The sequence below is a fragment of the Diadema antillarum genome, unplaced genomic scaffold (genome assembly GCF_040938485.1).
Source record: "Diadema antillarum isolate AM-2024a unplaced genomic scaffold, OU_Dant_1.0 scf00000078, whole genome shotgun sequence".
In the NCBI taxonomy this organism is placed as follows: Eukaryota; Metazoa; Echinodermata; class Echinoidea; order Diadematoida; family Diadematidae; genus Diadema; species Diadema antillarum.
This window is the reverse complement of record NW_027270967.1, coordinates 1038380-1066249: the sequence shown is the minus strand read 5'-3', so window position 1 is coordinate 1066249 and position 27870 is coordinate 1038380. Positions and strand designations below refer to the sequence as shown.

At 37.7% G+C, this 27870-nt stretch overlaps 1 protein-coding gene across 1 annotated transcript; it reads left to right on the top strand.

Annotated features, from left to right (window-relative positions):
• The first annotated feature begins 30 nt into the window (after positions 1 to 30).
• Positions 31 to 27138, top strand: LOC139717635 (centrosomal protein of 41 kDa-like). The gene is made up of 10 exons (XM_071629141.1): positions 31 to 85; positions 192 to 255; positions 4574 to 4621; positions 16120 to 16181; positions 20584 to 20644; positions 22067 to 22208; positions 24226 to 24380; positions 25322 to 25389; positions 25929 to 26043; positions 26945 to 27138. Exons 1-10 carry the CDS (start codon positions 41 to 43, stop codon positions 27136 to 27138), a joined length of 954 nt encoding a protein of 317 aa, XP_071485242.1. The 5' UTR covers positions 31 to 40.
• Positions 27139 to 27870: the final 732 nt, after the last annotated feature.

The following is a 27870-nucleotide window of genomic DNA, read 5'->3' as shown; positions in this document are numbered from 1 at the left end:
GAATTCTTCGCGGATCCGGAGATAGTGTTGTCAAGCCAACATGTCCGCCCGATCGAGAACCACGCGAACAGGAGCCAAAGTTGATGTAAGTAGCGGATTGCGATCGATTCGAATGATATTTCACAATATGGTAGTGTTGGTGAGATAGCTGATGAAATATTCTCTCTTATCTTGTATTTCTTTTTCTGCAGATTCTTAACAAAAGGATTCCAGGGAATCCAAGATACAAAGATGTCAAGTCTGTCATCGACACAGGTGAGCACAACTCAAGCAGCTTCAGGCACTTGCTTCCGCGGGTGCCGTCACTACCCCGCCCGTTCGGATCGGGCGCTGTCGAAGCGGCTGGTCGATGGGGGGCATCGCATGGCATACTCAGTCCCAAAACACAAATACACTCAATTAACAACGGGATTTGACTCTGCCGTCAAACTGTGGGAAATATTGTTCATCATGAGTCACATCTATATCTACAGGATATCAAACTACCATTAGGCCTACCAAACATTCTTGAGAGTTCTGTGAATAAATCCATAAATTTATTTGTGGGAATTGTTGTGGACGTGGAGTCCCGGTAAATAAACCGCACATCCACAATGAATAGTTACCTCTTTCCGTGGTATTGTCCTTCGTCTGTCTTGTATATAGTTGAGTTGGCACTGGGTATAATATTATCCGTATCAATGTACATCACTTGTCTTCCTGAAATCCTGAGCACCAACTGCGGATGCTGGAAAATGTGCCCCCTTATATATGGGTAGGCTCCCATAAGGGGTCTATGGGAAGCCATAGCGGGTTTGTGATGTGCCCCGCTATAGCCATAGCGGGTGTATGGTACGCCCCGCTATTCCCCACAGGGGTGCTCCTACTACAGAATCATGACCTGGCGCTGGCTGGGGCCTGGCTGGTGTAAATTTACCCTTCCTAAATAGTTCAGCAAAACATTCCACACAAACAACACAATTTAGTAGTAGTAGGATGGGGGGGGGGGGGTGTTCTTACACTTAATACTCTCGCGCACTGACTTGCTTATTTTACTTTGAATACACATTTACGCACAGCTCCTCACTGACAAGCGTAAACAACTGTTTACGTAGGCGCGTCACTGTCAAACCAGACGCACTTTACAGTACGCGTCCGGTCCCACAACCTGTCCGGACACCCAATGACTGGGTATACCGTAGTTATGGGTAAACTTGGCCTAGCGGGTAAAGTCGGCCGCCAGCGCGCACAGTACATAAAATTGTACTGTGCGCGCTGGCGGCCGACTTTACCCGCTAGGCCGAGTTTACCCATAACTACGGTACTGTAGTAGTAGTACCGGTAGTGACAGTAGTGATATGTAACTAGAAAGATCTAGTAAACAGTTAATTTAGAACAAAGAGTAGTAGTAAAGTCAAATCTGCCTTAGCGGCCACAGAAAAATCCCCCCCCCCCCCCCCCCCCCGAGCTAGAGAGAAGCCCTGACCCTGTTGTTGTTAAGGACCCTGTGTATTGATTTCACTACAACTTACGATTACATTCTGATCCAGTAGAACCATATCATATTAAATGTTGTATTTATTGGATGACCCTAAATTATTTTTTTTTAACTTGTCCTGAAAGTTGAGATTTGAGATTCTAGACCATACTGGTACCCTTGGCCTTGCCCTATACCCTACCATCAGCATAAAATTAGAATATAAAAATAGATGGGCAATTTTGAGATATCCGTCCTCCACCACTTTTTAGGAAGGAGTACGCTGAAATTTTAAATAGAACTTGAGTCACAATACCAATTTTTGCACTGCCTGATATCTTATGAAGAGAATAATACAAAATTTCATTTTTTTTAAAATGAAAATTGCACTTTCCCTCAACTTTTTACTGACCTATGTATTGTGATATTATTTCCTTGCTTTCTGAAGGAGGTGAGTGAAAAGCTCTTTCATTATGCTAGAAAATTAAAAATATTTGGAATTGTCTTTTTTCTTCTTATATCTTCCCCCATACTGTAACATCTGTAGTTTTGTAGCCTTCTAATCCAGCAATGACAGCACATCATTTTAACCAAAACTTTAACAACTCTGACAGAGTGTCATCAAATAATCTAACTTCTCCATGGATTGTACACTTTTTCTCAAACTTTACTGATGAGTTTTACTAATATTGTATACATTGGACCCACATATATACCATATGTTTGAGTACATATTCCTCTTTAACACTATTTGCAACACATCAGCAACATGCCAGAATATAAAGAGCAGTGTACATTGTATATTGTCTCATAAAGGCTGGGAATCGCTTGCCTAAACATTGCTTTTTACAAGGGTCCACACTTATTTCCCACTCTCTTGCTGTGCCTCTGAATCCGGAATTTAACCACTCTCTAATTTGCCTAATATGTCCCAGTGACTCACAGGCATCTACAAACCATGTCTGAATATTTCACTTAAGTGTAATTGTAATAATGAAATACGATATGTGATTATAAATACATTATTTTATTTATGGTCAAAGAACATGCATTTAACAACAAGAAAGTCCTTCATTTGCCGAAACTTATCAATGCGGCAATATACAAATGTGTACTTAGCAGATTGCCAATATACAAAAGCAATGAAGGCTGCTATGCTGTGTGCTTGAACTTAAAGGACAAGTTCACCTTCATAGACATGTGGGTTGAGTGAATGCAGCAATATTAGTAGAACACATCAGTGAGAGTTTGAACAAAATCGGACAATCAGTTCAAAAGTTATGAATATTTGAAGTTTCTGCTCAGTCACGGCTGGATGAAAAGACTACTATAGCTTGTGATGTCACATGAGTACAACGATATAAAGAAAGAATAAAGAAAATTCAACATATTTCCATTTTTCTCGCATAACAAGAGAACACTTGACTTCTCTCTTTCAGAAGGCAGGGGGATTAATATTACCCTTAACATTATGTCAGTATCAAGTCGAAGAAATGTGCACTTTATTCAAAAAGTAAAGTTTTGTGAAATTCTCTTTTTATTTTCCTTAAAGGGATAGTACAGTTTTGGTTGAGATGAGAAATAGGCTTTCAAATTTTTGCAAGATACCAAGAAAACACTTATTATATAGCACAGAGCATACCATTTTAAGAGGAATTCAAAGTTTATTTGATGAAAATCGGGTTTAGAATGACTGAAACATCCAAAAACAAAGTAAAACAAAGCGATTGTTACAAAGTGTGGGTCCCACACTTTATCAGAATCGTTCTTTTTTGGATATCTCAGCCATTTCAAAACCAATTTTTATCAAATAAACGTTGAATTCCTCATAAAATTGCATGCTCTTTCATATTTCTTATGAGATTTCTCATTATCTCACCTAAAAATGTTAGAAACCTGAAATTAGGTCTCAACCAGAACTGTACGATCCCTTTAATATTGATATAGTTGTATGCATGTGACATCATTCAACTTTGTAGTAGTCTTCTCTTCCAGCAGTGACTGCGCAGATACTTAAAATATTCATAACTATTGAACGGATTGTCCAATTTTCCTCAAATTTTCACTGATGTGTTCTACTAATATTGCTGCATTCTCTCAATCCTTATGAAGGTGGACTTGTCCTTTAAAAGACAGAGAAGAATGGAATACCAAAAGGCTGAAAGTATTCCTGAAAATACACATTAATTTGATTTGAAGTCAGTGCATGCTTCAAACTCTGCCTAGCTTCCATGGCAAATTTGTATGTATTCCATATGCCCGTCATATTGGCATCCTGAAAGGATGTAAGTACAGCAAACAGCTGAAAGTGATAGTCAAAATTTTTGCTTTATTTTGGAAAGTAAAGGGCAGTAGCCATTCATGGTCAGCAACAGTGCATATTGCATGAATATAATGGATGTGATAAAGACAATCTCTAGTAAAACACCAAGTTGAAGATGGGTCCAGTTGGCCCCTGCATAGGGTTCTTGGACAGTACCTGTGAAGAAGAAGAAGAAGAAGAAGAAGAAGAAGAAGAAGAAGAAGAAGAAGAAGAAGAAGAAGAAGCGGGACGAGATAATGATTAAGGGAATGCAGAATGTAAGACAAAAAGTACCAAATAGTATTGTATAGCCCATTAAGATTAAATACAGTAGAACAAGGTACAGAATTATTTATCAAACTTGGATAGTTCATATACTGGATGCACATTCTTTGTTTCCCACACACATACACAGGTACCCACACACACACCTCTTTGGGGAATATACTATGCATGCTGTGTGTACGGTAAATGATAAGAAATGTCTAAAAAACATCTACAGGCATGCATGTCACTGGTTAATGACGGCAAAAGGAATACCGGTATCTTTACAGATACACATTAGACACATTCTGTGAAATTGGCCAAAATTTCTTTGAAATTGTTGAAACATTCCTGATCGAAGGAATCCATGCAAGTTTTTGGCCATGTTGATTTTTCAGAATATGGCCTCATAACAGGCCTCTAACTCAGAAATTTATTGTATTCTATTTCTTTTTCTCTCTCTCTCTGTCTCTTTTGCTCTGTAAGTACATACATGTACATTGCAATGTGTAACTGATATCTTGGATCATATGTTTTTTATCTTTCGACAGGGGCCAGCTTATCCAAGCAGATGGCTAAAATTGAAGAAATCAGGAAAAGTGAGTTTATGCTCCATTTAACGGACTTGTATTAGAATTAAGTACCATGAGTTAATGTCTCTCTCAGTTTGACTATTCTGCATAATGTACCAGGTAAAACACATGGGCCCGAATTCACGAAAGTGGTCTAAATTTAAAACCATGGTTTATGTATATTTCTTCTGGGTATTTATGATTGACAGATTGCGTACGCTAACAGACATCCAGTAAAAAAACGTGCATTGATGCACGCATGTATTGGTACGCCTATTTAACACTTATTTTAGACCATGGTCTAAATTTGTACCATGGTTTAAGTTTAAACCACCTTCGTGAATTCGGGCCAAAGTCTGTTAAAGGGCAGTAGTCCCTTAATAATAAATGACATACAGGTAATACATAAATATCTTGCCTTGTGTTCATGTTGACCTACCAGGTACTTGTCTATAAAACATTTTAAAAAAGGAGAAAGTTATCATAAAAATGCAGAATCATTGATGTACTGGACAATTATGTTTGATGGATATAACAAATTGCATAAAGGAGTCCAAAGATGTTGAGGTCAAGATCTGTTTTCTTTGTTGTTGAATTTATGTGTGTATACTTATATTGTAACTGTGTACGGTGTTGGAATTGTGTGTTTCCTTTTCGAATTGTGTGTCTGTAAACATGTGAACCATTTTGCTACAACATGAATAAACAGATATGACATACATGGTTTTTATGTTTGTGTTTTTGTATAATGCGCTGTATGTTTTCATACAACATGTTTCCATACCTTATGCTCTCTGATATTATGTACTACCTGGGTGCCAATGACAGAAAAAATCATTTTCACCAAAATTTGGTGAAAAATCATTTTCACCAAAGAAGGTCTTGTCACCCCAGCCACGCTATGCTGTCTGGATTGAGAATATAGACACAACAAGGTATCGTAATCTCAATCTTAACCCGTTGAGGACAAGTCCAGAGTATACTCGGGCAGGTGTCTATGGGAAATGCATGTTGTAGCAAAATCAATCCATCCTCAATGGGTTAAGGATAGTGCAGAGGAATCCCATTAGATCAAGGTCATTGGAATAATGTTTCAGTTGTTCCTTCTCGCAGTGCCTGGACCGTTGTTACATAGACACTATATGAACATATTCCACTGTGGTAGGATTGTATGCCATTGGTTGAATTGTACATAGGCCTACATGTACATTGTATGATAGCATGCAAATGGTTGCATTTTTTATTGCCAGCTCCATGATCATTTCATTAGCAACTTTGATGAAATCATCACTATTAAAAAGCAAATATGGCATGCATGGGCACCCAAAGTGATCCAATTATAATGTAGAGGGAGGACTAGTGGTGGCATGTGAAGGTCATATAATGCAAGCCACGATGGTTTTATTCAGTGCGGTTGAAATGATAGTAGAGTTTGGGTGATCTGTTACTGTCAATAATGCAGACACAAACATCACCCTCACTTAACATATTGTTACCATTGAACTTTCAATCCTTGCAGAGTATGTGTACAAATGTACATCCTAAAATAGAGTAGACATACTGTATATTTTCAACTTACATTATACAAGCTTTCAAATTACCTTCAGGACCAGTTTGCATCTCACTGTTCTCAAACAAAAGACTGCATTGTATGGTATATCGCCATAACTCAAGGTAGTAGAATAATTAATGAAAATGTACAAGATTGTACAGGTGTCTCAACTACTGTATAGTTTGAATGAATAGCAGTGCTTGGTGAGTCAAGTTATTGTGACAAGACAGTACGGTATCAGACTACTATTTATAACCCATCAAGTTACTGATTTGTGGTTGAATTCTTTAAATCTGCACAAAACTAGAAGAGAAAATCCTAAACAATCTCTGAATTGAAGCACAAATATTCAGTTTTTTATCGTCTTGTCTTTTTTTTTCTTTTGAAAATCATAAATATTTACAAATTCAGCAATTAAAAAAAAATGATAATTCTGAAATCATAATAAACAACTAGTATAATATGAACAACATAAGGTTCAAACAAAAGAGAAGATGTTTCTTTACACTCAATCTTATGAACCATCAACAAAGGGTAGAATTATAATTGTAATAACATACAGTGCCAAACCATGGATAACAAAACTGATTTTTTAAACTTAATTATCGATGAGAGGTAAGTCAGTTTCCCATCTGTCTTATGCATCAGAGTTTTGTTTTGTTTTGTTTTTAAATCAGATTTATTCTGCACTGCACAATAAAGATGATAATAATTTAAATGAATCCCAAACTCACACTGAGATGAATATACAATGGAACTGTTATACCATGTAAATCTGTAAGAATACACAGTTATACAGAAAAGAAGTTTTCCGAGATTGTAAATGACTTGTGCATACTGTATTTCAGCTACTGATGTAGATGCCTGAAAATCAGTGTTATTTGTAACCAATGAGATTTTATGAAGATCTCTTTCTCCCTGTCTCTGTAATCATATCAAATCCTTAAATTCTATTCTTGAATTGATATTCCGTTTCCCAGTACAACATTCACCCCTTCAATTTGGATGATCTAATGATATGTTTTGGGCGTCAGAAGTCCTTGGATAGGTTGTCAGGCGAAGCCCCATTCAATTGATCTCGGTATTTGATTGATTAAAGTGAAGAATACCGGAGTAGCCACCTTTTGTATTCCCATTATGTTGTGGTCAGATGATGCTATTATGGTGAATAAGCAAATGGCAGAAGTGTTTGTGTGCAGTGAAAGTGTGCGTTATCATACAAACAAGGCTTGAATATTGAATGCAAGTTGAACTGGATCTACATACACAGGCTTTGCCTCTGATGACCTCCAATGTTCAAAGCGAGGGCAATTGTACTCACTCAATAAGGCTCATGGTTTTACGAATTTAAGTGTTGGTGTCAGTTGCACCACTGCTGTGTTATATATTGTATGTGATGGAGTTCTAATTTCTATTAAGAATTTCTCCGATAGTATGTTTTGGAAGAAATAGCACAAGAAACATTGTCTTATTGGTTATTGCAAATATTGTTATTTATTGATTTGTAGCATTGTAAGACTCATCAAAGGTATTACCGGTATGTTGTAGTTGAGAATAAAATTTTACAGAAATGTGCATATTAACCATTCACTGACAGTAAATAATGTGGAATTAGAGTGTTTGAAAATGCTCAATTTTTCACTCAAGGAGTATCATTTTAATTCTTTCATGTCCATATGAAATTGCCTTTTACAAGTCACGTATCAAAAGAGATTAATTGTTGCAAACCAAGGCAAGATTTAATAACAAATTGCGTATTGCTATAATAACACTGTGTTATATTTTTTCTTGACGTTGTTCTTTGGAAGTGAATATTTCCACCATGTCATCCTGGTCATCACACTGTTAGTTTACATCATCTACAGTGAATGAAATTGATGCTCAAAGCACTTTTGATATGTTGAAATCATTAAGAACTCTACAACTTTCCAATATTTCAGCATTTTATGTCGTTCTAAGTTGTTAAGGTGTCATATCTGTGCTCATGTGCTTCCACAAACTCATTATATAGGATCAATTCTCAGCATATTTTAAGTTGCTATGTAGCAATATATGTACATGCAAACCAGTCAAAAGAGAGAAAGTCTGCAACTGCATGGCTTCCCTTGTCCTTCACAGTCAATGGAAAGCAGAAGATTTAATCACTTCACATTATAGATTATATAATGTTTAGAATAAATTGCTCTCAATGAAACAACAGATTTTGTATTGAGACATCCTGCTGAATTGATTGTAGGCTTTCTAGGATAGGAGTGAAATGCAAAAAGTGCATGGTTAAGACATTATTCCTTATTGTTGTAGTCTTGTCAACCCACACCTGTGTAATCTCAGCAGTAAACTTCAGAACATACATTGTCGAACATGAGTCTGTCATTCAGAACAAATGTACCAGAGACAGCTCATCAAGTATGTGTACATTTTCGATGGCAAAACTATCTAGGGGCTTCACTGTAAGCATTATGAATAGTATCTTCATAGTAGAATGGCCTTCATGCCCCCCCCCCCCCCAGAAAAAAGAGGAATTTAGATAGAAGGCTCTGACAAAGCCAGTGATCCAAAACAATCCACTTACATTGCCCTTTGAAGAGAAAGGGTATTGATTGCAAGATTTTGTTAAGCAGATCTCACCGTCTTTGATGTGCATATTACATACTTCCCCCACCCCAGCCTCTGAAAGTATAGGCAAATAGAGACAAAAACACAGACAGAGAGTGAGAAAGAGAGAGAGGGAGATAAAGGGGTAGAGGGATGGGGAGAGCAGGAAAGATACACAATATATATAAGGTTGAGAGGGAAAAAATGTACTTTCAAAGGTTTGTGAGAATTGCTGATTATGTTGCAGGGCAATGATTTGCTGATCAACACCAAAAATATTTACAGACAGAGTGATTCTGGTCTCAGTGATTCTTAATAACATAATTGAGAAATACCTGTACCAATGTTTAAATGTTAATGTAAAAGTCACACATACAACTTGTATGTACTGAGTGTAGTTGAAGGATGTCTGTTCATATTATTTCTGGTATTTAAGCAAGAAGCAAGTAAGATAAGATTGGGGGAATTCCTCGAGCAGTAAATGATTTACAAAGTTCTGTACTTCACTTTGAGCAGACATTACATGTTATGACCTGCATTAGCCAAATTATATGGTATTTAAACACAGAGGGCAGTGTGCATGAGATAGAGGGCTTGCAACCAGGAGGATACAAATGACTTCTAATTTCCAAACAAGTTTTCTAGCTGTGTATATCAACTGCTTTTATCTGTTTGTTTATTTGTTTGTTGTTGGTTTTTTTTTGTTTTTTTTTTGTATTTCTGTGCATGCTCATTTTCCTGTTTCTCCTGTTATTTGATTCTGTAGTCTTTTCAACATGCATCCTAGGTGACATTATGCTCTAACGTGATAGCGATGAATGTAATAGTGGAAATTATGACTCACCTCTTTTAAAGACAGTCAGGTTGTTTTTACTGGTTTTGAATTAGTGGTTTCCTGTTATCCCTCAAAACATTCAGTTTATTTGATGAGAAGAGACTGATTTGGTTCTTCTTTCCATCATCTGGTTTCATTTATCAGTGGAGAGAGAGAAAGAAAAAAAATATTCGATGAGCCTGTCTGTGTTCTTTGTGTCATAATGAATTACATGTAATCAGCTAAGATTAGAATTGACGACTGGATCAAATTTCCTAGCCTCTGTCACTATCTTTTAGGTACTAAGTTTCATCATATATGCTCAAATTTCTGCTGCGAAATACAATATGTTCCATCTTTTTGTTTGAGGCACACTGTCAATTTTCCAAAATATGTACATGCATAGAAAATACACACAGTGTGCTGCTACTTTTAGAGGAAAGAATGTTGCCCTCCCCCCCCCCCCCCCCCAAAAAAAAATATAATAATAATAATAATAATGATAATGATTATGATCACATGCATAAGCCACAGATACTTACAGAAGTTATTGTTTTTCCCAGTGCAATGCAAAAATGGATTTTATTTGCCACCATTTTAAACATGCCTCAGTAGGGAAAATTATTGTGTGACTCAAACAAAAAAAATATTGAGCTGAACTGATTTTTACACAGAAATGTGCATCACAAGAGTTAACAAAAAAAATTGTGTCCTCACTCAAAAATTAATGAGTTTTGCATTGCATTAACAAAGTATAGTTTTCACAATTTGTTAATATCAAGCATGTATGAATACTACCAATGTCCAGCCCAGTAGATTTTTTTTTTAATTCTGATCATTTTCAAAATGTCAAGATTTTGTCATCAGGAAAAACAACATTTAAAAAGTTATGATTTTTTTTTTTTTGGCTAAGTTGTCATTAGTGTTAGCATGCATCAATACTATCTTTTAGAGGGTTTACTTAATTAACTACATCCAAATCCTCTTCACATGATATATCAAATGTTAACCCAGATCGCAAAAACGAGATGTCAGTGACATGTAGCATTTCGTTGAGATTTCATTTTACACACTTCTGTCTAGAGTGAGCGATGTTGTGCACACATGTAGTGTGTCTTGCTCAATTGCAATTATCCCCTCGCTGAGGGGCAGTAAACACTGGTAATCAAATTAATATGCACACTCAGCCAATATTTGCCTCAGCAGCACACTTTCCATTGTCTGTTTGTGTCAGGTCTGTGCTCTTCTCTCTGGCTTCATGTATCCATGGTAACAGCCTCCATGGCACTCTATAGTGTAGGCAAGCAAGTTTGGCTGTTTGCAGTTGGATTCCCCTGGTCCCAAGGCAGTGTTTACTCTCCTGGAAAAAAGAAAATAGAAGAGAACCTAAGTTTATTGAAAGTCCTCTTAACCACAGACTGTCTTTTTTTTTTTCCCTGCTTTCAATCCCATCTTCACTTGCTCTCGCAAATACTCGTCACTGTTTGGCGTGTGTACGGTGGTCACGCTCTAACGCCACTTGGATACGAGGCAGAGAGATCCATAGGCGTCGTTCTACTTTAAGCGCACTATTAGGCAGGGTTGGTTTGTTGGCTGCGGCAGTCGGAGTGAACAAAGCCTCGTCATTGATTTTTTTTCCCCCTGCTTGCCACATCCAGGTGCTGTCATGCAGCCCATTCAGCAGGAAATCTTTGACACTCCACAGAAAGAAAAACCATTCATTTGATACTGTCAGTGGATTCTTCATGAGGAATATTTTTTTTTTCACACCTGAGTCACCGTTATTACTGTCATTATCACTTTGTCATCTACGGGATCTCTCGGGAACAGACACTCCATTTACACAAGCTGCTTGACCATAGAGAGTTGCTCTTTTTCATCGATGGTTTTTTAATTGCAGTGCTTCAGCTTGAATTATTTCTTATTTTGAGGAGTGAATATTACCTCGATGATATTGATTATGGTGGATTTTAGATTGTTTTGATTTTGAGTGGTGGATTATTGTATTGTTTCTGATGTAGCACTTCATCATGGTCTGAACGGCTTCAAGAGGAATGAAGCAAAAGCTGCAAACCATCAGTTCTTAATCAATGCCATTTTTTCAAATTCAATGAAATTCAAATATCATTTTGATCAGCATTTGGACAAGTTATACCAGGGTTATCTGCAAGACATTTCATCTGCTCATTGCTTGTAGAATTTGCTATTTTGAGGACATTGCCAAAACACTGAGCGCATGAATATCCATGAGTGGATTACGTGGATAAAAAACATATTTTTCAGTCGCGGAAGAGAACACGTATTAAAGATCACACCATGTCAATGATAAGTCCAAGGAGTCCAAGGGGATACTACATTGGTGCTGGAGACCTGACGCATCCCTTGGTGCAGAAGGATGTCAAAACAAGAAAGGAAAATACCAGACTCAGATTGAAAATCATTTTCGGTAACAAACCAGGTGAGTAGTAACCTCAGTGATGGGCAGGATTGATAGCTTACCCTTAATCTTTTCACAACCACTGTCTCAAAATGGTATTGCTATTGTGTATTATTGTGCATGATTCTGTTGTAGTTGGCTGTGTGTAGTGGAGTTCTTTTTTTTTGGGGGGGGGGGTGGTTATTTTGCACTTTTTAATGGGGACACAAGTTGCCCACTGGAGCCACGTTGGATCAATATTTTGGGATGGGATGGAGAAACCGTGTTCAAATGCTGGCAAACTCTAATTAAGGAAAAGTATACAACAAGAACAAAATAAAACATGGAGGAAAAGTGACCAGAATCTTGTCCATTGTAGCTGAGGATGTCATGAGTGATGCTTTTGTTGTCTGTCATGTTGTTAAAGCGAGGTAGAACGCAAACAAGGTAGTCAAAGGAAATGTTGGTGGAACAAGTGTTTTCCTGTTGGCAGTACTCATTAACTAGCTAAAGTGACACAAACTTGAATAGAAGCAGTGGCCTGTTGCAAATGTTGGTGTATGTGACACAGACTTTAATGATGATGAGATAGGTTTTTAAATTCATAAAGGCATGTTGTAAAGAATTTTTCACCAGGTTCATAGGGAAAATATCAAGCACATGCTTGAAAGATGCCAACATTTGCTATAATGATGCCACTACAGCAATATATATCTCCTGAGATTGTGGCAAATGCACAATATTCACAGACAGTTTTCTGTCGCAAACGGAATGATGATCCGCAATGTGCAGATCCTGCGTAATTCAGGTCTTTTTTGCCATGGATGAATTCATGTGACACAGAGGCTTGGTTTCAATGCTTCACTGCAACACTGTAGCCCAAGGTGAAATGATCAGTATGCAGTGCTGGTACATTGCACTTTAAAACCATTCAATCAGTTTTATACTGCAATATGCATGCCTTTCACAATACAAAATGTAGAGTGATGTAGTGGGTTCATGAAAATCGGACAGCATGATGACATAACCTTCGTACGAAGGATACAGAAGTTTAAATTGGCAAAGAGAAAATGAGATGCACTGTAGTTTCTGGGTCAGAGAAGACAAAAAGGTGAGGTGATATGAGAGTTCATCTTTTCTACTTCTAGGGTGGTATTCTGAAATCCTTCCGAGGAAGAACTTTCTTCCTAAGTCAGGATATTTTCCTAGATGGAATTCTGAAAATCTTCCTAAGTCTGTTCGTAATTTTTTTCCTAAACTTAGGAAGAAACTTAGAAAGGGGGCGGGAGTATGCAAATTTCTGACTTAGGAAGAAGTTGGTATTCTAGAATGCTGGTTAGGAAAGAAGTTTAGGAAGATATTTAGGAAAGCTCCACCCCTGTCCTATGTATATTGTTAAGAATAGCAAGCTGCAGACATCTTGATAGGTGCGCTTGTCATTCACTGCACGCACATGTACTTTGATGCGCGAAATGAGCATGAGAAAGGGGACATGCCGCGCACACGTGTATTTGACCCTACGTCATAGTAATATGCGATTGTCATATGGTTGGTTCCTTATGATACTGCATTCTGTATTGGCTTAAGAAAGGACGTGGGCGGGGATAAGGATGGCCTAATGTGCATTAAGTGCCTAGGAAAAAATTTCAGAATACCAATTCTGTCTTTCCTAGGCACTTCCTAAGTTTCTGACTTAGGAAGAAACTTAGGAAGAAACTTAGGAAGATTTCCAGAATACCAACCGTAGTCTTCTCAGGTGCTAGAAGTTGAGAAGACGAGATCTCGAATGTCATTCTCACACCTCCTTGGACCGGCAGAGATTGAAAAGGGGAAGATTTTTATCATCTCAATGGCAGTCATAAGCGTCCATAGGGATGGGATGATGTGTGAAGTGAGGTATGACAAGAAAATATCTAACAGCCCTGTGCACCAAGCTACCGTCATTGACATTTGGTCAAACAACGTCATCCAACTATAATTTCACTTACAGCAGTAAAATCAAACCTGTCTCGGCAAGCCTGGGTGTGGCAGTCACCTGTGTATACATGGAAGTTCGCTGTGTACAGCAGTTGCCAGTTTTATATGTGGCCTCTTCAACTCCTCTTTGGAGAATTGCATCCCAGTTGCATATAGAGTGGCCACCTGTCAAATGCAGCCAGTGGTCACCCAATGAATGTGTCTCCTTTGAACATTGCAGCCGCAGACTCCAGACTGTGGCCCATCTACAACCATCATACTACAATGTAATTAGTTGCAAGCTGCCCTTTCTTCTAGAGGTTCTGCATCGCACATAATGACCTTTTTTGTTGAAGTTGTAATAATCACTCTGAAGAAAAAACTGAGGAGGAAATGCTACAATAGGATTTTTTTTTAACCCATAATATATTGTATGTTTCTTAGGTGAGGTGATAAGTTATCAGTGATTTTTTTTTTTTTAAATGGACTGTTGCATATATGTGTGTAGGAGGCATTTGTTATGATGGTTGTGACATCTATTGAAGATGTTAAAGAAATCACTTGACCGCCACCCAGTGCATTGTGGCAACCCATTTAAAGGGAAGGTACAGTTTTGGTGGAGATGAGAATTTGGCTTTTAACTTTTTGCGAGATACCAAGAAAACACTTATGATATAGTACAGAACATACCATTTTAAGAGGAATTCAAAGTTTATTTGACGAAAATCGGGTTTGGAATGACTGAAATATCCAAAAACAAAGTAAAACAAAGCGATCGTAATAAAGTATGGGTCCCACACTTTATTAGAATCGCTGTTTTTTGATATTTCAACCATTTCAAGACCAATTTTCATCAAATAAACGTTGAATTCGTCATGGAACTACATGCTCTTTCACATTTTATAAGAGGTTTCCCATTATCTCACCAAAAAATTTTAGAAACCTGAAATTAGGTCTCAACCATAACTCTACGATCCCTTTAAAGAGACCATCATATTTTCCCTTAGTGGTCACTGTAGTCAGGTTTGACTGAGTCTGTAAACAATACAAAGTGCTCCAGTAATTATCTTGCGGCAGTTCTTCATCAGGTAGGGATTTAAGTTGCTTATACCTGTGGTGCATGTAATGTGTTTGACTCCAACTTACATCCGCTTTCTTCAATAGATACAGCCTCTCTGACAAACATATAACAAGCCAAAAAAAAAAATCACACTTAGCTGTGGAATCTCTTCAGGACTGTACCATTCCCCTCATCACTGTACATTAATTTAGCATGACAATCAAACCCAGGCTTGTTCAATATGATGCCCTACATGTATTCATCTGTACAATAGGACACTATAAATTGCTTGAGTGGCAATTGTTGCACATACACAGAGTTTCCATGTTAGACATCGTCTGCGGAAACAGGAGACATTTAAATGTGATGAATAGACATGCAGGTGATACATGACGGGTTCTTAATTGATGCAGAGTAGTAGTGGTAATATGGTCCTTTGATACTCAAATTGTTCGCATCTGACAGCATGTTAAATGCAAAGGGGATGAATAGCAGGTGTACACTGGCACGAAAGAGGAAAATGCCACTCACACATTCTATTGTGCGGTGTGTAAATAAAGATTCCATGATCATTCAGCCTTCCTGCTGTCATTTGTCTTGATTAATGACGTCAATACAAATGGCTTGATTGGTGAAGGTTAGGCAATTACAACTCGCTGTTCTGGCTTTGCTGAAGTTTGAATCTAACTTGTAAATACAGAACAAGAAAGAAATACTGGTACTTAGCGATGAATTGATGAAGGAAGTAGTGACTGGACATAAAATTGTGAATTGTATTTATCATGTGGAGTGACAGATTTGTTGCCTGTTTCCCTTCTTTTTTTTTTTTATTTCTTTCTTTTTTTTTCACAGATGATGTATACTGCGCTCTGGTGGATTGTGAATGGTTGTGTGTGGTGATTCTTGGTGCAGTGAAGAAATTGATTGTGGAAACCAGCTTCTTGTCAGGAATTACTAAATTGGATTTGATAGCAAATGATATCAAATACCTTTGCCTTTTGGAAAAATGAACCTGTATTTTTTTTTTCAGAGACAAGAATAGTCAAGTCAAAGTGTGAGTGAGATTTCCGAGTTGTTTTGTGATCATTATATAGGAAGTAACCCTGTCATTTTACAATTTTTGTTTCTTCAGATTACAGATACCGGCCCAATGAGATCTTCAAGCGCATGAAAGTCACAACATTTGTCCAACTGGTGAGTCTGATCCTAAGTCATTGTATGATAGGTAGCACTCTTATCTACAGTCAAAAATTTGCCATGTAGACAGAGGAAAATATACAAAGCAAAGAAATATTAAACATGTAATGCAGAATATGGCTTACGTGTGTAGGGGTGACGGAATGAAGTTCAAAGTACCTCTGCTGTTATATGAAAGAGTAATAGCAATTAATAAAATTAGTCCTTTCCTTCCGAGTCAGTTGTAATATCAGAGTGTGAAAATGGAATTGTATGTTGGAGGGTGTCGATATTTGCCACTGTTGTTTTATAGATCTATTCATGTCAATCAAACATACAAAATAATGACAAAATATAGTAAAATAATAAATATGATACTTTCAGTGAGAGGTTTGGGACCCATAGGAAGTAGTACTAGTGGATGGGGCCCCTTCAAAAAAAGTATAAGTAGATAAATAACTAATAACTAATAGATAGATACATAATCATATATATGGTGGCCAGATATGCAAAATGAGAAAATGAGTTTAACTTTAATAAATCAAAGAAACTAGTAGGTAGTATATCTGAGAGATCACACAACTTCAGGACAATCTGTATAGTGTGTGCTCAGTCATTCTGGTTATGCTTTTTCGTCATACTCTGATACATTTCTGCGTGGACTCCCTGAGCAACCACCGTGGAACCAAGAGGGAAGACCATAATAATGTGGGATATTTCATTGAGAAACATTCAGAAGGTTACAGTAAATTGAACAGACAGTCCAAGTGATTCAGCACTTGCAACCATTCAGCCCCCTACCATTCCTTCATCGTCCATACTCGCGCCTTTGCTTGTGCTCAGTTTATGCACTGTTCATGGTAGCTTTTTACGTCATCAATACCAAAGCCTGTTTTGCAGGGAGCAGTGTGTTGTTTTCTCTGCGATGGCCCATTGTTTCTCCCCCTCAGCAGTTGATTGCTGGAAGACCCCCAGTGTGTGTTTGCATTTCCCTGGGCAGTTGGAGGTTGCAAAAGAATCAAGACAAATCGGCCCTGAGTGAGAATCTTTTGTGGCACTGTATCCATGTTTGCAGACTGTGCTTCTTTTTCAAGAGAGGAAACTTAACTTTTTTTCTACGGATCACCCATGTGAGTGTAGTATGGGACAATGTATAGAGGAGGGAAAACTGGGACAAGGCAAAAAAAAAAAGCCTCACAAAGTTTTTAAGAATCAGTACATTGATGGTCAGTGATTTTCTGCCATTTTGACTCAAGAAAATCTCTTACATAATGAAAGATGCGCGCAGAATTGTTTCAGGACATGGAGACCAGTAATGAATACCTGTCCTGTTGAATAGATGTTAATTGCTACTGAAAGATCAGATGATCTCCTTCCCTCGTAAACAGCAAATATGCCACTAAGTTGTTTATAGCATGTGTAACATTTTGGTCAATCCACGCAAAAGGCACTTTGAAATGAACACATAATACATCATCAGTACTATATGTCTTCCAGCACATGAACCTTTTATGACTTAGTATCATTCTGTGAGTCATCATTATTATTTGTATTACGCAGAGGAAATTCACAGAGACTCCAACTCTCCCGTTTTCGACGGGAGATCTCCCGCCGAAAGCCCATTTTTGCACAATCTCCTGTTCTCCCGTTTAAGATTTGATTTCTCCCGCCCTGGCTCTGTGTCTCCCGGTGGAAAGCATTTCTTACTTATTTCTTTCGTATGTTGAAAAAATAAGCCTTAGATAGCACCAGAGAACATCTAGAATCCTAGGAACTTCGCGCTTCGCACACATCAACTTGGAGTCTCCCGTTTGCTAGGGGTTTCGGGCGGGAGAATCTCCGGATCAGAAGGTGCCTGGGGTTGGAGTCTCTGAATTCAACACATTGGCATGCAGTGCTCAAGCACCTGGTGCATTTCCCAGGCTGTCGTGAGCAGACCCTCAACAAACTTCTAATACTAAAATCAGAACAGACTTCATCAAACATTTGTGAACAAATAAAATGTTGATGTAGCTTTGCTGCTGCAGACCAAGCAGTATGGTATAGCAGACTGCTGGAAATGGTGCGGCGGTTTAAAAGTAAATACAGAGAAAGTCTCTCTGAGTAGGGTTTGCATTGTTCTAGCAGTATTTACTGTGCAGACTTTCAGCTGGTAAATCCTCCACAAATATTTGGACTGCGTTATTGGAAAAAGCCTTAGCCAATGAAAGTCATTTACAAACCAGACCGTGATAGATTTGTCAACATGTCTTACACATAATCCTTTGTTAAACATGAAAGTGTCATTAAAGACAGTTAAATTTCATCAATAGAAGAGAAAGTCTGTATAATACCTTGCTTTCACGACAGCAACAACCAGTAACTCACTGTGTTATTACAAACTTGAATCACTCCAGATCACTATTTTATAGCCATAAATTAACATAATCACCTTCAAAGTAGAGAATGGTACAAATCTGTACATATGTCACATTTTGTATCCCAACTGTGTAAAGAGGGATATGTTCCTTTGTTTCCATACAGCTGCTCAGTGAGCATGTTATTGTTGTCACAGTATTCTTTCAAACTCCCCTGTAGTACTTGGGGAGCAAATCCAGGCACATACTCGTGATATCGCCGTGGCAACAAAATCGGGATGCAGAAGTTGCAGAGGACGTTAAAAGCATGCTTTGATACCCTCATTGTATAACTGTCTGCTGTAACAGGTTTCCTAGCAACATTGGACATGAATGCATCAAACCAGGCCATGCCAATCTCATCAGAGTACAGGGCTTAGATGAGATTGAATATAACATACTTGAATTCTGAAGGTTCAAAGCAAATATCAACTAAGGTTTCAAGTTCCTTTTGTACATATCACTTTCCTTTTTACAGAGTGATTAAATTCTCTGATATGAAGTCAGTAATTAAAAGAAAAGATGGTGGAAATGAGGATCCCTACTTAACTCCCTTGCCCCCACTACCACTTCCATCACTGTCCTTGTTTGTATTAATCATGCTGTGACAAAACAAGATCATTAAAGAACACATCACACTCATGTCTTAAGGATGGCATTATTATTTTGTATCAAGTACTGTTGAGCTTCAGTGATTTTGTGTTGAGGAGCATGGTGAGGTACTTGTGTTTCTTGTGCCAGGGGCATTTTGCCTAATTGACTCTGTTGGCATGGTTACCATATCTACAAAATCGTACTTCATTTGTCAACTTCCAAACATCAGGCCTTCGGCAAGGGCATAATAAATCAATCATATTCAATGACTTGCCAGTCCACTGCCATAAGTAATTTGACTCGATGACAAATTATGGCAGCCTCTCTGCCATTGATGCAAGTACCTGTGAATAATTGTGCGGTGTTTGGCTTTGGTTGTTTCTGTTACGAGGTGTGTATCCTGTATGTGACCTGCAGATATCCATGAAAACAACAACTGTCCAATTCACACATTATCATTGCCTCATCAAATATTCAAGAACTTGTCCAACAATATTTGCTGTATTATCTTTCTTTTTAGGTGTGACCTACAATATTCCTGTGAGAATGGTTGGTGTAATTTTGAGATTGTTGCAAGTCATCCTCAATTATGTCAAAAGAGTCATTCACAACATTGCAACATATCGTCACTGGGTTGCCAGATATATCTCAAATTTTGGTGAAAATGACTTTCTTTGATTAATGGCCAGATAATCAGTTCAGCAATGATCTGTCCAAATCCTAGCTTTCTTACCTAAAAAATGAGGCCACCATGGCATGTCAAAGGAATGTCTATCCCATTTGATATAGTGCTTTGGCTGCCATGTTTTTTGCTCTCCTGAACATTTGACATTTTGTAGATACGAGGTCTTGTCACTCCAGCGACGATATCCATACTTCCTATCTGTTTATCTCATAAATTTGGATATGTTTTAATAATTGAAATAGTGATGAAACATTCATTAATTCAACTTGAAGCATTGGCTTTCATGTCAGAGTGTTTGAAATGAAAGATTGTTTGGTTGCCCGAGACATTTATGTAAACAATGCTGTAAAGTTCAGCATAACTACTATTTTGCTCCCAGTGTACTATTATGAGACTTGTTGTGCATTTCCTCCTTGAAAGTGGTACATTCATCAAATGTTGAATACACATCGTCTTCATCTTTGCCTTCACATGATGTCTGTTCTGCTGTTCATTTATCACAATGCAGCGCTGTACTGTAAAAGGGAATGCATCAATTTCCCTTGATATCAGGCCTGTTTCAAAGTCAATATCAATTTGTCAGGCATTGAACTTTTTTGATGCAGCCAGCCAGCCTGCCGCAGCGTTCCCTTTGATCAGTTCTTCATTGCTCGGTTGCTAGGTGATGCTTGTGGTTGGTTTCAGGCATTTCCAAGCCTGCTTCACTTAATCACGCACGCCCTTTTATATCCTGTCACTATTCCAGATAATTCAGGTGCACACACTGAAGCAAGCAGAGCGAAGAGAGCAATTACGCAGTGTATCAGGTGAGAAGATTTTTTTTCATTTTCAAATTAATGGACAACACCCTTTCAAACTTCCAGAATGATTAGGATGCATACAATGAAAATGCTGGATGATATTGGGAATTTCATTTGAATTATTCATATAAGAATGATAATGATCATGATAGTAGTATTGCTAATGATATAATGGTAGCAGTGATAATGATAATAATAATTATAGTAATTATTTATTACTATTATCATTATTACTATTATTATTACTATTAGTATTATCATTATTATTATTATTATTATTATTACTGCTATATTTACTACTGCTATTCTTTTATTATCTTATCAATTATACTGAAGATTTGATAGTGTGGTGGTGATGATTATGATAATTTTAAGGAAAATAGATTATAAACATTGGCCTGTCACTCATTCCCATGTAAAACAAAATTTGCTTTTCCAAAACATATCTCTCATGCCACATACGTACACAAAAGGGAACAACTGTAATTTTCTCATTTTTCTTTTAAATCCTTTCAGCATGTTCATCATGGAAAATGATATTTGATGTGATTTTCAGAAATATGTGATGGGAACCATGAAGAAAAACAAAATGTTCCTCAAACCCACATGTTCTGTAAATGAGAATCCATGCACAGAACATTTGAGGAGTGAATTTCACAATTACAATCACAACCATGTGACAATGAGAGCTATAATGAGACAACCTTGTAATGATATAGCAGCATTCAAATGTTTATTGAATTATCAATGTTTGTCCAATTGGGTGCAAAGCTTTCACCAATCCATTTTTACCAATGACATTCCATGCAACTCAGTTTTCTCTTTGCAGAAAATTGTGCTCCTACGAACAGTGGATCATTGCTAATATCAGACAGATATATCACAGGTCTACAGAACATTTCCCATAATTTCTTACATGTTAAAGGGGTGGTACAGTTTTGGTTGAGGTGAAGATTCAGCTTTTCAACTCTTTGCGAGATATTTAGAAACCTCTCTATGAAATGTTAAAGAGCATACCATTCTAAGGGGAATTGAAAGTATATTTGATGAAAATGGGTTTTGAAATGACTGAAATATCCAAAAACAAGGTAAAACAAAGAGAACCTAATAAAAGTTGTGGCCTGTGGCATCTTTATTACGATCGCTTTTTTGGATATCTTGGCCATTTGAAGACCTATTTTCATGAAATAAACTGTGAATTTCTCTAAGAATTATGTGTTCTGGCATATTTCATAAGAGGTTTCACATCTCACAAACAGACAAACACAAGAATAGTTGGAAACCTGCAGCCCCATCTAAACTGAAACTGTACCATCCCTTTAAAATAAGAGTATTTGTGATCAGTTGACTTGATCCTCCAAAGAGTTTGTTCAAAGAGCTCAGCAGAGTGACCATCTTCTCTCGTATTTGTGTCTATCGCTGAAGCAGGCAGGCCAGAGACCACGGATGTACCCATTAATGGTGGGTATGGGGATGGCAGGAGTCCTGTCCCCTCCCTGGCCCTGACGGAAGGGGACTTTGGGGCCCATCTGTCTGAGCCCATTCTTTCCCCGAGGTCAACCCTGCAGAGGTAATGCTAAGCTTGCTTCACTCAATACTACCCCCCCCCCCCCCATGCCATACCATTCTCTCTGTCAATTGTTGTGTATTAACTGAAACTGGCAAAGTTTTAGAGGAATATAAAATTGGTAGTACTGTTGTTTTACATTTCACTGATAGTTCCTCCTCAAGACATATAAAATTGCATTTTAGCTATGGAAACTGTCCATCTCGTGGTGTATAATCTGTGACAGTTTTGTGCCCATTGGTTATGCTTGCAACATCTACGGATTGAAACCTGAAATTGTTATATACAGAAGTTCGTACATGTGTATGTGTGATTTATAGCAGGCTATACTATTAAACAGTGAATACTATAGTGACCTGAACACGAGCGTAGTACATTTGCAGTATGTTGTGATAGCTTCAAACTGAGATGAAATCTGTTCCATATTGAAAGAAGAAAAGAGATACCAAGGGGAATCATAGAGTTGAATAGTCATTCTGATTCCAAATATCCAGTTTATGTCCACTGGAAAACACACACATGTACACTCATATCTGATATAATGTGGAGATTTCAGGAATAGCGATAATATGTGACCGTGCACCTCAAAAGGAACATAAAGTCGCACACACTGATTTTGCGTGAGGACTGAAAATAAATGAAATGGGTCAACCTAGCCGAATTTGACTTTTTCATATTTTCTGAAAGAGCGGGTCTTCTTTTACATTATGCTAAAATTTGGTATCATAAAACGGGCAAGAAAGTGTGTTTTTTTAGCAGTTTATCTCGAACATTTTTGGTAGAATAGTGTGATTAGGTGTGTCTTTAGAATCCCTTTTTCATTTCTGAAAAACCTTGTCCACACTCTTCACTTTCAACTCTAATAACTTTTGAAAGGATAGGGCTACTGCTTTGAAAGTTGGCATTAATTATGGACAGAATGTGTTAATGAGGCATGCTTAATTTCAGTTCAATCTGATAATCCCTTCATTGTTGTTACTCTGGTGGTTTACTTCCCGTTTTTTGTCCCATTCATCGCATAGCCAGCACGGTTTGGTAAAGATTAAGTGCTTGAATAGACACTGTACTTCAGAGCCTCTTTTCTCAGTTCACACTTTTCCTGAGTTTGTGTTTTCTTTCCAATATCTTGATAGGTTAGGAGAGTCCATTTGATTTGAGTTATACATCATTTTAAAGCTTAAAGGACAAGTTCACCTTCATAAACGTAAGGATTGAGAGAATGTAGCAATATTAGTAGAACACATCATTGAAAGTTTGAGGAAAATCGGACAATCCGTTCAAAAGTTATGAATTTTTGAAGTTTTTGTGCAGTAACCGCTGGATGAGAAGACTACTGCAGTGTGTGAATAACTTAGATGTCACATGCGTACAACAATATAAGGAAAATATAAAGAGAATTTCACAAAATTTCATCTTACGAAAAAAGTTCACATTCCCCCGACTCGTTACCGACAAAATGTTATGGGTAATATTATTCCCCCTGCCTTTAGAAAGAGCCAAGTCAAGTGCTCTTTTATTATGTGAAAAAAGTGAAAATATGTTAAATTTTCTTTATATTTTCTTTATACTGATGTACGCATATGACTCACAAGCTGTAGTAGTCTCCTCATCCAGCGGTTCCAACACAAACATTTTAAAAATTCATAACTTTTGCATCGATTGTCCAATTTTCCTCAAACTTTCACTGATGTGTTCTACTAGCATTGTTGCATTCTCTCAATCCTTATGTTTATGAAGGTGAACTTGTCCTTTAAAGTCTGCTCTTTCAGAATATGGTCTTAACTAAAAATTCATATCTGGCGACTTTTTGTTTGTTTTGAGGTGCAGGGTCACATATAGTAATTACAATAGAATATTAAGATGAGTTGAAGAAGCAATTAACCAACAAACAAATATGACAAATTACACACATTTGAAATAACCATTGTGATATCCATTACATCAGTGTAGCAAGACTTCTGACAACCTAATATTAATGTAGTGCTGTTTTTCTCTGTCCCTGTCGCTGACCATCCTGTAGTGTGATTGCGGGCGTGGGAGAGTTTGACCTGTCGGGGGAGTACGTAGATGACCCCACCCCGAGTCTGGAGGCCCCCGAGCCGGTGGAAGACTGCCCATACCTCCTTCTGGACCTGAGGGATCCGGACCTGTACAATGAGTGCCATATTATCACAGGTGGGTGGGAGTCAGCGTCTATTGGCACTGCGCTTCTGCAAAAAGTTTGCTTGCTGGGCTAGGAAGAGAGACTGTCCTCAGGTGCTTGTACTTGACTTCTTAACTCTTTATATGTTTGCACTCCCGACTCTGTCGACAGCGTGCCAACTTCGCATATTCTGCTCAAACGCACATTCTGCTCAAACGCACATTCTGCTCAAACACACTTACCAGCCCAAACCAATTGACAGATCTCCAAATGCCACAGTACAATGAAACCATATATTTGCGATTCTGTTCCTCTCACATAGAGCTTGAATGTTGTGAGGTGATTAACTAACAAGCGATGTTCTATATTGGAATTGCGTGTAAATTCTTAGTTTCTGTCACTGTCCTGTGTGCAAATGCAGTAATGTAGCAACTGGGCATCATTGTGAAAGTAAAACAATCATAGATTTGTTATACAATTTACATCAAGCAAAGCTTGGCACTTTTAATATGACTTTATCTCACAGAAATCTATAAAAGTTACACAGATTTGAATAAACAGAATGTTTTCTCAAAGCATTAGTATATTGGTGTCTCAGAGTAATGTGGCACACAGGGGGTTTCCACCATGGCAGCCACATAAAAGAGTTGTTTGTGTGTTCAAAGCATTTTTACTTCAAATCAGGCACCTGTCATTGATAGATCACCGATATATATTGATAGATCACAGAATGTGGTTAAAAATATGATAAATAATTTAAATGTAATCACTTCAGATTTTCTTCAAACAATGTGTCATTTTTACCAGTACCTTCTTTCTTTTACTTCCCTGTGCAGACATGCTGTTTAGGGCTTATCTGTTATTGACTGCATGAGATATATGCAATGTATATCCTGATATTGTTTCTTCGTTGTTGTTGTTTTTTTTTGTTTTTTTTTTCATTTAATCTTTAATTTTCTTTCTCACTTTCCAGCCCAGTCATACCCGTCAGCAATGCTATCAAGGGCAGTCAACAACTTCACCAAGAACATTCTAGATTATGTATCCTTTGCAATTCTTATCACTACACTTGATGCTGAAGCAGCCACTAGACTGTACACTTTCGCTACTTGATGGCCAGGAAAAAAAAAAAAGAAGGTCATTGAGGAATATTTGATTCTTTAATCATCTTCTTTCTTTTTTTTAAGACTGGAAAATAGCCTTTGGAGATATTCAGCGTACAACCTGTGGATTAAAATAAGTCTTTGGGAAGCTCAGTATGGAATGATTCATTACAAAGCTCTTCACTTGAGGTAGTAGTTGGAAATGAAGATATTTTGAAAAAAAAAAACATTTTCTTCAAACCACACTCATTGTCAACATTGCCCTTGCAATGTTTGAATAGAGATTGGTTTAATATCATACACAAAGTGGACAGCTATGATTAAGATCAACATAAATGGACTACATTATGAAAACTCTTCTCAAAAGTTAGAGTGATCAAAGTACAGCATAGAGACTCAGAAAGATCAAATCTAGATCATGATGTTTGGAATGCTATAGCCCTGCCTAGGAAGTTTCCTTAACCCACATGCTGTCAGCACAACAAACCCGGCAAGATTATTGTCATCTATGATGAGGATGAGAGAATAGCCACGGCGGCAGCACGGACGTTTGTTGAACGAGGAGTGGAAAATATCTTTCTACTGTCTGGTGGTGTGTATCTCTTCGCACAGATTAGGTTGTCATCATTTATGGAATGCGTAACATCTTTGTTCTGTCTGTAATTCAAAGATGGTTAGAAGTAGGAGGAAAGAAGATTTGTAGTGTGAAATCTGCTAAAGAAGATAGATTTTTTTTTTTTCAGACCTAGTTCTTATATATGGGCCGTGACGCGAGAAAAGAGCCCTTAGCGCCGCTGCGCGCAAACGCCAGAAAACGGCGCGGAAGTTTAACAAAGCAATACGTGCAAAAAAGATCAACTAGCTAACTACGCAGAAATGCATAGACGCATCAAAAAGTGACAGGATTTGGACAAAACATGCTGTTTTGAATGTCGTAATTGGAGCATTTAGGAGTGAAATTTCAGACAAAGGTTTGCATATCCAAATTCGTCAGAGTTTCTTCCATAATATGGAGATGAAAACTCATTTTCGGTGTATAATGCCCTAAGGGCCCTTTTCTCGCTTCACGGCCCATATATATTTTGCAAATATCATGGATGACAACTGACAATATATCATAAGACCATGATGCTGGCAGAATTGTTTTTATTTAAATTTCTAGGGGCTGCTATTTACTGTTAGTGTAAATCTATGTTTGTTTGAATATATATACTAGTGCTATGTTCATATCGTGGAGTGAGAATAAGAAGAGCATTAAGTTGCCACTATTCTTAAACCCATAGTGTTCAAGACAAGTTAACGCCCTTCTCATTCTCAACCAACGATATGCAGGTGATAATCTACTTCTAGTCGTTTCATTGAAAGACATATTTCTGTATGACATACATGTGTATACATGCATATAGAACATGTCTCATGTTATGTTCCCCCATCTCTCCCCCTTCCCTTCCCGCTCCTTTACGCCTTCTCTCTTCCCCAATTTGTCTGCTCAGGTCTGAAGGTGGCGGCCGAGAAGTTTCCAGGGGGTCTCATCACCGGCACGCTGCCCAAGGCATGCCGGCCCCCGCCCCCACCATCACACAAGAAGGTCAAGATCAAGACCCCACCCAAAGTGCCTGCAGACAAGATGGATTTCACCGGTGATGATATCCTTTTTAATAGACCTTCTTCTGTCCACTGCCCATGATGGCCTCCTGCAAGCACAGTTTGTCAAGGGTCAAAAGACAAGACTTTAAAGGCCATTTGCAGATGAAACAAAAACCCGGCTTTAGTGCTTCAAAATAGTTCTAAAATGTGAGTTAGGGATAGAGACAACCGATGTAAAATTTTTAACCAGTATAATCAATGCTAAGTATTGTTAAATATACAAAATATGAACAATAGTTGTGATGAAAATGCTCCCACACTAAACCGTCTACAGCTATGGTTTGATGGGAATAATAGTGATATCTCCTTATATTTCAGGCTTTATTGCACAAAAAAAAATTATATGGTAGGATGTTTTGTGATACAACTGACCTACACATTCATCAAAAGTGATATCTTAAAAATATTTTAAATATCTGTTTCCAAAGGTAAACAGGACCTTTAACTCGCACGCTATTTCACTAATTTGAAGATCAAACATAAATTTTTAGTAAGTCATGACTTGTTGAGCTTGAGAACCCTGATAAGCATCTTTCTTGCAGGAGGTTGACTTGTAATACACTTTGTATGTGAAGTTTGGATGCATTGAGCCATTAAGCCCTAGAAGCCATACAACACAATGTATTTGTGGTTTTGTGCTATATATTGTCATTTTGAGTTTCACTACTCATTGTGCTTCATTAAGTAAACTCTCTTTCATTTGACCCCATTATTTTCCATATATTATATAACTACTTCAGATTTCTTATAGTACATAACTCCTTTAGGTTTT